Source organism: Corvus moneduloides, chromosome 27, assembly GCF_009650955.1.
Source record: "Corvus moneduloides isolate bCorMon1 chromosome 27, bCorMon1.pri, whole genome shotgun sequence".
In the NCBI taxonomy this organism is placed as follows: Eukaryota; Metazoa; Chordata; class Aves; order Passeriformes; family Corvidae; genus Corvus; species Corvus moneduloides.
This window is the reverse complement of record NC_045502.1, coordinates 2,285,868-2,295,392: the sequence shown is the minus strand read 5'-3', so window position 1 is coordinate 2,295,392 and position 9,525 is coordinate 2,285,868. Positions and strand designations below refer to the sequence as shown.

Here is a 9,525-nt window from a genome sequence, read left to right as displayed (position 1 = left end):
AGCTGGCTACGTCCAACAACAGCTGTTGCTGCACAAGGTGGGACAACACCCTGGGACAGCACTCTGGGACAACAGCCGTGTCCTTCCTTGCCCACCCAGAGCAGTGAGGAGCTCCCGTGGCCCTGGAGCATGGCCTGCAGTTCCTCTTGCCCTCCTCAGAATGCAGGAAATGCACCCCAAAATGCCTGTGGGGGACAAACGGAGCTTGTGCAAGGGTGGTGTTACCTCTGGGAGGAGGCATTGTACCACAGGGCTGATCCCGGTCACTGGAGACCCGGGGGTGCCCTCGAGTTGCCTCTGCCCTGACTCCAGCATGGATTTTTTGGTCAGAGAAGGGAAAGGAGAGGCCCCAGCATCTCCTCCCCAGGGCTCTCCCCACTGTCCTGACTTCTGAACAGTGGGAGTTGGCAGAGTTCGGTCAAAGGCACCATCCCTTGATGGAACCCTCCTCAGCTCTTCCCTCTGTCCAGTTCTCACCCTTTGGGCCTTTCCCTTCTGCTCCAGGGGATCCGAATTCCCACCCTTGGGTCCTTTGATGTGGTCCACACAGAGACCTTGGTGGGGAGCAAGACTGTGATCCTGCAGAGGCCAGTGTTCCACCTGGCCAGGAATCTTAGAGGAGTCCAGAGTCTGGAAAATGAGGATGACCTGGCTGGTAAGACAGAGGATTTAACCCTGCAGGCCCAGGGTGGAGTGGAGTATAACTCCACATTTCTAAAAGCATCTCCTGGGAAACACCTTTGGCCAGGCCCTGGGGAAATGCCTCTGTCCCTCTCCTGTGGTTTTCCAGGGGGTAAGAAGCTGGAGTCTCTGCAATATGCCAAGGTGGCCGTGGAGGCCTCCGTGTCCCGGAGGATAGTAGAGTGCTGCATCCTCGGCACCACGTCCCTGCTGTACCACTGCCTAGAGAAGGGCGTGAGTGTGGCCTTTCTCATGAGGGATGTGGGTGTGCTCCTCATCGAAGGCAGCACAGCGCAAATGAGATTCTACCTGGACTTCCTGGAGAAAGTGACTGGGGAGAGGATCCAGGACAGGGCTACACTCAAGGTGAGCCTTTTGTTTCCCCCCTGCTTGGGCAGAGCCACAGCAATTCCCCAGCACTGCTGGCACATGGGCACCGGGATGTGACCAGGGGCTCTGGCCAGGCAGGAGCATGATTCCACCAGCTCTACCTGCCCTGAACCCCTCTCCTCCTGAGTGGCCTTGGCCACGTTGAGGATGTGCTGGCACTTTCCCGTTTCTCTGCTGCAGGCTCTCCAGCAGCTGGACACGGTGCTGTCCCGGGTGGTGCCCATTGCTTCCCTGAGCTCCACTGGCCGTGTCATCGTCTTTCCCAAGTGAGTCAAACACCCCAGCAGCTTTGGCCTCTGGAGAGACCTGGGAGCAGTTTCTCCTCACAGCCACAACAGTCCTGCAGAGCAGTGACCCTCGTTTGTGTCTGCCTGGTCGTCGTCCCTGTGAGCAGACCTGAGGGGACAGAGGAAGGATTTTAGGCAGCCCTCACTTCCCCATCATGGCCAGGCATCCTTTCCTGGGTGTCCCTATTTCCCAGCACAGTCCTTGGGGTTGGGGCACAGTTGACTTGGGAGAACAATGGCCTTTACCCCAGTGCCAAACTCACCTGTGAGCAGGTGATGGTGGCAAGGGACCAGGGCTGGTGGGGACGTGGGTCAGGATTGTGCTGTCTCTTTTTCTCCAGCTTTGAACAGAGATTTCTACCCAGAGATCATCGCAAGGACTTTGGATTTGTTCTTGGGGAGGACAAGAAGAACAAAGTAGGTTTGCCACCCATCAGGAGAGGCATGGAAGGTAAAGCAGCTCCCCGCTCATTTCCATGGCACAGGCAACTGGTGGCTGTGATCCAGTGGGAGAATCCCTGGCCATGACTGCCACAAGGATCTGATTGTGCCAAAGCTTGATGCCAGCTCGTCATGGCCGTTTCTGCTCAGGCTGGCTCCACAAGAGCTGAGCCCTGGGCTGGGAGGTGCCCAAGGTACACCTGGTTCAGCAGGAGAGTGGGGATCAGAGGGTCCATACTTGCTCCCAGAAATTACCTCTGCTTTCAGAAGAGACGCTGTCCCAAACCTGGCACTATGAATGGGAGGATGCCAGGCCTCTGGAGACAGTGGTGTGAGGGGAGTGGGAATTCCCTCTTGGACGTGTTGGGAAAAGGCCTGAGCATCGGCACATGTCACTGTGGCCAGCAGCACCACAGCTGTGCTGTTCTGACAAGCTCTGTCCCTCCTGATTCCAGGGAGACTTCCCAGCCTGCCCATGCCTGCTTGCCAGGGTTCCACTGCCAAGGCAGGAGAGCAGCCCTGGGATGAGGAGGCGATGGAGATGAGGGACAGCTCTTGGGTCAGGTGAGCCTGGCGGCTCAGGGCATGGGGCCTTTTCCTCATCCAGCCAGAGTCTGTTCCCCAGCACGTCCACCAGAGAGATGGGCTGCTGGGAGCCCCCCATGTCATAGGGCTGGCTGCTCTCCATCTCTCCAGAAGAGCCCCCCATGACAGCTGGAGCCGTGCATGGGGACAGCCGAGTGTCAAGCCAAGGGTCCCAGCTCAGGGGGTTCCTCTCCTGAGCTGAGCACAGCCATTGGCTGAGGGGCACGTGGCTCCTGTGGGCAGAATGTGGCCCCAAACCCCTCCCAGCCTCACTCCCGCTGTGTCCTTCCAGGAACCTGCCAGCCATCCCAGGGGCTGCTGCTGGAAAAAAGCAGCCTGTGACTGACCAAGCCAAGGGCAAACCTGTGCCCAAGGGCCAGGCATCGAAGCAGAGCGGCAAAGAGGCAGCAGCAACTCAGAGGGGCAGGGGAGGAAGAGGAGAAAGAAAAGATTCTCTCAGGAGAGGAGGAGAAAAGAAAGTTCAACTCAGAAAAGGAGGAGAAAGAAGGGGATCTCTTGGAAGAGAAGGAGAAGAAAAAACTCATCTCAGAAGAGAAGGAGAAAGAAGGGATTTTGTTGGAAGAGAGGGAGAAAAGAAAGTTCAGTTTGGAAGAGAAAGAGAAAGAAGGGATTCTCTCAGAAAAGGAGAAAGAAGAGATTCTCTCAGAAGAGAAGGAGAAAAGGAAGTTGGACAAGGAAGAGAAAAAGCAGCAAAAGATGCTGTTGGAAATGAAGGAGAAAAGAAATTCTGTCCCAAAAGAGGGGAAAAGAAAGTTTCTCCCAGAAGAAAAGGAGGAAAGAAAGTTCCTCTCGGAAGAGAAGGAGAAAAGCTTCATCTCAAAGCAGAAGAAGTGAAATATCTCCTTGGGACAGCAAGAGAAACAAAACTTCTTCCTGGCAGAGAAGGAGAAAGGGAAGTCCCTGTTGGGAGCACATCACTGCCATGGAGTGCCCAGGCCAGGAAGCCTCAGGCCTCTAAGGTGTTCATCCTGCAGCAACCGGGGCCCGCGGCAGCGCAGGGCCCGAGAACCAGGCCCGAGGCCTTCTGGTCAGTGCTCAAAGAGCCCCAGAAGAGCACTTTGGCAGGCTACAGGTTTGAGTCCTCCCATCTGCTGCCTGCCCTGCCCCCTCAGGGCGCTGGGGCTTCACAGTTGCCCATGCTGAAGAAGAGAGAAAGAGTCTCCAGGGGCCCATGGCCCTGGGTGGAGTGAGCAGGGAGGAGGGTGAGCAGCACCTGCGGTGGCAAAACAGGGACATGATTGAAACTGGAACTGCCATTCTAGGGGGCTGTTTCCTCCTAGGAATGTAGAGTTAGAGAGGGGGTCTTCAAAGATCCTTCGGTTCTGGCGGACATCATGGCCAAGCTGCCACCGTGGGCTCATCCATCTCCAGGGCTGAGGGACTCCTTTTCCAACAAAAAGTAGCCTCAGGACATACCCTGGCCAGGCTCTCTGGGGTTAGAGAAAGCCTAACTCAGCACAAGGCTTCCTTTAGATCCCCACTGGTGTGAGAAACGAGGTCACAATCTTGATAAATTAAAGAATTTATTAAACACTGACCCAATTAACCAAAATATAGACAATTGGAAATCACTGCAGCAGTCTGCCTAGCACAAAACAAAGCACAGCACTGGGTGCACAGCAGTGAACACATGTGGCCAGAGACACACCCACAGCCTAAAGGCAGTATATTTTATATCCCAAACCCCGCCCTTAGACCGCCCATTCTTCCACCCACCAAAGTCTCTTGGGATTGGCTCGTTGATGTCTTGGGTATCTTGATTGGCTTCTTTCTGTTGGATCATTGTCTAGGGTCTTCCTGTTGGTCCATTGTCCATCCAATGCTGCTCCTTGTTTTATCTTTTTATGTTAATTCCTCATTGAATGCCCGCCCCTTACAGTACTTCATCGGGTTCTGGAAAGTTCTACATTCAATCCTATGGGGTTAACTTAGCAACTTTTTTAATAATTGAACATTTTAAACGTTGAACCCTTAACTTATTACCACCAAGCAATTAACTATAACAACCAAGTTCACAAGCCATTCTAATTATAATCTGTGGGGAATCACAAAAGGTGGAAAGGATTTTAGGTGTGAGAAATAGAAGCAGGCCTCAGGAAGTAAAGCAAGGGATTTAGAATTCAGCTTTGCCTGAGCAAATTAGAAGAAGATACGGTTATAAGCAGCAAGGACATTAAAAGACAATGGTTAGTTCTTAGGCTTGGCCTAGATGGATGTTGAAGTTGCAAAAAGTATATTTTGTTAGAGAGATAAATTTAAGCTTAATAATGGGATGTTGTGTATTATTATATAAGGCATAACAAGTGGCTGTTGTGTACAATGGACGTACATGCGCTATTATGCATTGGTTAAGACAGATGTCTGTAACTTTAAGAAGTATACTATTGGCCAAAAAGCTTTTAAGAATGCTTTGCAACCAGGAAATCTGGGGATGTCTCTGTGACAGTGTGAGCTCTGTACCAACTTTGTCTCAATTCTGTAAGTGAGACTGATAAACTAATAAAAGCTCCTGGAGTGCTTGTCCGGGCCCCCCGTCCCATTTGTCGGAGATCGCCGGCAATAATCAACCCCTTCCCTCCCGCCGATTAATTCTTTATTGAATGCGGAAGCCACATCCCCAAAATTCATTTATAGCATTGGGAAGCCAAAGCTTCTCTGGGAAGGTGTGGCAGAGCTTGGGAACAAAGTGCTGCTGCTGGAGAGGCTGCAGAGAAGGGAAAGTAGAGGGAGAGAAAGAGTTGCCCTCCCATCAGTGTCCTGACCTGAAGCCATCCAGGAGAGGCTGGAGGGCGCTCCCAGGTCTGTCCCATGGAGCAGGGAGCCTCACACGGTGTGAGATTCCTGACTGAGACCAAACCCCATCCCAAGTGCTGCTCCTGGCCGCTGCTGGGATGAGACCATGCATCCTTCTCCCAGCAGGCAGTAGGTGCCTACCACCACCACCCTGGGAGGTTCTTATTAGAAGAAAAATCCCTGAGTAGCAAATTAAATAGAATTCACTGTTCTATTGCACAACCCGTCCCTTGCCCACCTGCAATATCCATTTCTTGTCCTTCAGTCCCTTAGGTTTAGGCACTGATAGTTTCAATAAATGTCTCCAAAGTAAACCATTTCTCTTTCCACTGTATTTTATTGTCTTTATGTTCCCTAAAAAAACTTCAGCACAACAATGAGTTCTGCTCATTTGACTAATCTCTGTAAATATGGGGTATTTTTACAGAAAGAGGCACCTGCACGTTTTTATGCAGTATTCAATATTGCACTTTGTTTTATGTGAATTCTAGTGAGTTTCCATTTGGCTTTTATAGTATCGTGTTTTTCCAGTTAAGATGTTCACTCTGTTCTATTATTCAGGCCTTGTTTTGTTGCATTTCACATTTTTAACCCTGTTAAAATATGGGATATGGCCACATATATTTAAGAAGTTAATGTGCCAGAAAGGAGAATATACAAATACACTTATTAAATGCTAGTAAGAACCAACAAATGCTCAATGCTTTAAGAATTTGCTTTAGTGCAAAGCTCCTGCATTGCCTACCTGACATCGCTTAGGGTTGGGTTGGAAGGGATTTTAAAGCCCATCCAGTGCCACCTCCTGCCATGGGCAGGGACATCTTCCACTATCCCAGGTTGCTCCAAGCCCCAGCCAACTCAGCCTTGGACACTTCCAGGGCTGGGGTGCCCAGCTTCTCTGGGTATTCCATTCCAGCATCCCATCACCCTCACAGGGAACAATCCCTTCCCAATATCCCATCTAATCTTGTCCCCTGGCAGTGTGAAACCCTCATTCCTGGGCCTGGCACTGCAGACCATGGTAAAAAAATATCTCTGTGCCTTTCCCATGAGCCCCTTTATCCACTGAAAGGTCACAACAAGGTCTCCTGGAGCCTTTTTTCCTCCAGGCTGGACACCCCTAAATCTTGCAGGGAGCTGTTGCAGCCCTGGGATCATTTCCGAGGCCTCCTCTGGACCTGCTTTAGCAGGGCTGGGTCTTGCTCATGATAGGGAGAATCGGACGTGGGGTGTCCAGGGAGTGGAGCAGAGAGCAAGAATTCCTTCCATTCCAAATTTTTCACACAGACCATTGTGCCGCTTATCTTTATTTAGACTTCTACCACTAATTCCTTGTCTCCTGTCTCACTGTTCAGGAGCTCAGAATTGGTTCTCAAAGCTGTGAGGCGCCTGTGGAGAGAGAGGAAGCTGCTGAAGCCCTTCCATGGCTGTGTGTGGGGTGGGTATGAGGGTGTGGAGCAGTGCTGGACATCCCATGGGATGTGGACACCCAGGAGCTGTGGGCATAGAGAGCTCTGGGCTGAGACTGAGGCACCAGCTACCAGCACAAATCTCTGCTGAGTTTGGCCAGTGACCAACTGGGCACCCAGAGCTCCATATCTCGAAACGCCTCATGGCAGGTTCAGCCACCCAGCACCAAAATTTGGCAACCCCCCACACCCCATGTCACTCACTCTTTTATGTCCTTTGCCCACACAGGGGCCACCTTGAGAAGCAGCAGAGCAATCAGGCTGCAGAACACAGACACGAGGAAGGCTCTTATAAATCTCCAGGTGATTTTAGCATTGACTGTGCCTGCGTTTGCCATGCCCTCCACAGTGTTTGGGTCTGTCTTGGTGTCCTCAGTGCTGCTGAATCTCTTGTCCACACCTGGAGGAAATCCCCAAAGCTCTGAAATCCCTGGGAATGGGGTGTGAGAGGTTGTGGGCATCTCAGTGCACACACAGAGGGTCCGAGTGTGTGTCTTTGGCACAGGAATAGCCACAACCTCCACCCTGAGGAATGGCCAAGGTACAGGGATTCCCTGATTCACCTGTTGGCTGAAGTGCCTCGGTGTTTCCCCCAGGGACTGCCACTGCCTGATGGCCTTCCTGAGGTGCCTCCTTATCCAGAGGCTCGGGCTCCAGCACTTTAGAGAGAAAGTGTGCTATTTTAATTCCAAGTCACCCTTGCTCATGGGAATCTGAAAGCCCAGCTCCCCAACTCCTATAGTTGAGCCACTTGTACCTGGAAGTGTTTCCTTCAGTAAAGTCACTAATTCAGACTGTTCCATTAACAGCCAGGAAATGTTTCCCAATCCAGTTTCATTCTTCAGACCTTAATTAAGGGAAAGAATGAAATATTTCCACCGCAGAAATCCCTGGAATCACCTCTAGGGCTGTGCAGTCAGTCAGGACTGACCAGTGACCCTCATAATGCTGGGTCTGGCTGAGGAGCTGGGAAAACCCAGGGACACCAGGACCCCAGGACTCCACAAGGAGCTCCCATCACACTCTGTGGCATTGCCTGCCTGGACTGACCAGCTTCCCAGGGAGGGGATCATGGAATGACCCGGCACAGCCAGGCAAGCCTGGATTCTCATACCTGCAGGAGATGTCTCGCTCACATTTGGGCCTTGAGCTGGCAGTTCCCAAAACAAGTCAAAAGCCATGTAAGGTCTGGGAGAGTCAGATCCAGCACCTGGATCTCCATTGCGTCCAGCCATGGCTGTGAAGAGGACAGAGAAGCTCAAATGAGCTATTTCCATGTACTTTCCATGGCAGGAACTGTGGCTGGAACATAGAATGGCTCCGTGGACCTGTTTGTCCCTTCCTCTCTGGAGCACCATGCAGGCAGGTACCAGGTGTCTGACCCATGATGATCCAAAACAAACCGTGCAGGAGCTGTCAGGAGCTAAACCCAACCCCAACAATTGCTCTTGGAATCAGCTCAGGGCCCTGGAATCTGGGAGGGAACAGTCTGCATAGCTGAGTGTTCTGGGCTTGACCCATTGCCTCTCTGCTCTGCTGCACAGCTGAGCATTAGCCAAAAAAAGTATTAAATTTCCTATCAACAGGATATTGAAACCTAAGTGCTCCTTGAAGGGACCTGGGGGAGCTGCCCCACTGCCCCTCCCTGCCCACCTACCTGCCGGTGGTCCTGACTCCCCGATGGGGAACTGGGCCCCGGGGCCTAGCAGGGCTATCAGGGATAACAGCATCACCAGGGACACCAGGACTGCCAGGGCTCTCTGGACAGCCAGGAGGGTGATGCTGGCCATGGCCCATCTTGTCCACAACATGATGAGGCCGCAGGTGCTGCTGAAGCCTCCGATGCCAGCAGCACCTGCCTGCACTGACCACCGCAGCCTGGCTGTGTGACCCTTCGGGGGCTGTGTGACTTCACGGGGGGCTTCTACCACCAACATTCCACTGTCTCCAGGGGAGCCCCAAACATCCCGCAGGTGCCTGGGACAGTTTGGGCATGGCTCTATCCCAGCCCACCCAAAGCTCTCTGCTCTAGGAAACTCTGCATAGGTTACCTGGGATCTCACCTGTCTCCAGAGCAAACCCCAGAGCAAAGAGAGGCACTCCAAAGTAATGATTTTTAGCTGTTTGATGGAAAAACAGAGATCAGACTGATTTTTTGGGGCAGCATTTGCCTGTCCAGGTTTAGAATCATAGAATCCCAGAACAGTTTGGGTTGGAAAAGACCATAAAAACCATCTAGTTCCAACCCTCTGCCATGGGCAGGGACATCTTCCACTAAGGGAAGGAGATGGGAGATGCTTAACACAGCTGATCCTCAGGATACAGGAAAAGCAGACAAAGTTACATTTTAGGAGCCCAGATTTGGCTTGTGGATGTCCAAACCCAAGCACTTCCCAACACCAGATCCTCCTTCAGCACCACTTTATAACCTACAACCCCTCTGGGGTCACCAAACTCCTCTAGACCCACCGCAAAAGAAGTTTTATCCCTTTCCCCTCCCCCAAAACACACACCACAAACACAGATTTAACATGCAGCTGGTCTCACAACAGGAGAAGAGCAATCGCCCAATTTTCAGGGGGGAAAAAACAGGAGAGAGGAACCTGCCTGGGGGTGTTGGGCAGATGCTGGCAGAGACCTGGGAACTCTTGGCACCTGGGAGCTCCTCTGTCTCTAGAGGAGGCCAGGAAGTGGCTGCAGATGCCTGGGAGGAGTCCTTGGCAAGCGCCAGGAACAGAGTTTCCCTAACACACACACGTAGCTCCCTCAGAACAGTCTGGGGATGTTGCCAGGGAATTCCTTGCTCCCCAGGAGACACCAAAATGCTCCTGGAGATGCCCAAAGGAGTCACAGTGAGC

General features: G+C 52.1%; 1 protein-coding gene across 1 annotated transcript; it reads right to left on the bottom strand.

Moving 5' to 3' along the window:
• Positions 1-6,499: 6,499 nt before the first annotated feature.
• LOC116435476 lies at positions 6,500-8,604 on the bottom strand. Its single transcript, XM_032091812.1, has 6 exons — positions 8,325-8,604; positions 7,782-7,904; positions 7,425-7,514; positions 7,231-7,326; positions 6,872-7,067; positions 6,500-6,587 (listed from the first exon to the last, which is right to left on the bottom strand). The coding sequence occupies exons 1-6, from the start codon at positions 8,602-8,604 to the stop codon at positions 6,509-6,511; spliced, it is 864 nt and encodes a 287-aa protein (XP_031947703.1). The 3' UTR covers positions 6,500-6,508.
• Between the last annotated feature and the right edge of the window lie 921 nt (positions 8,605-9,525).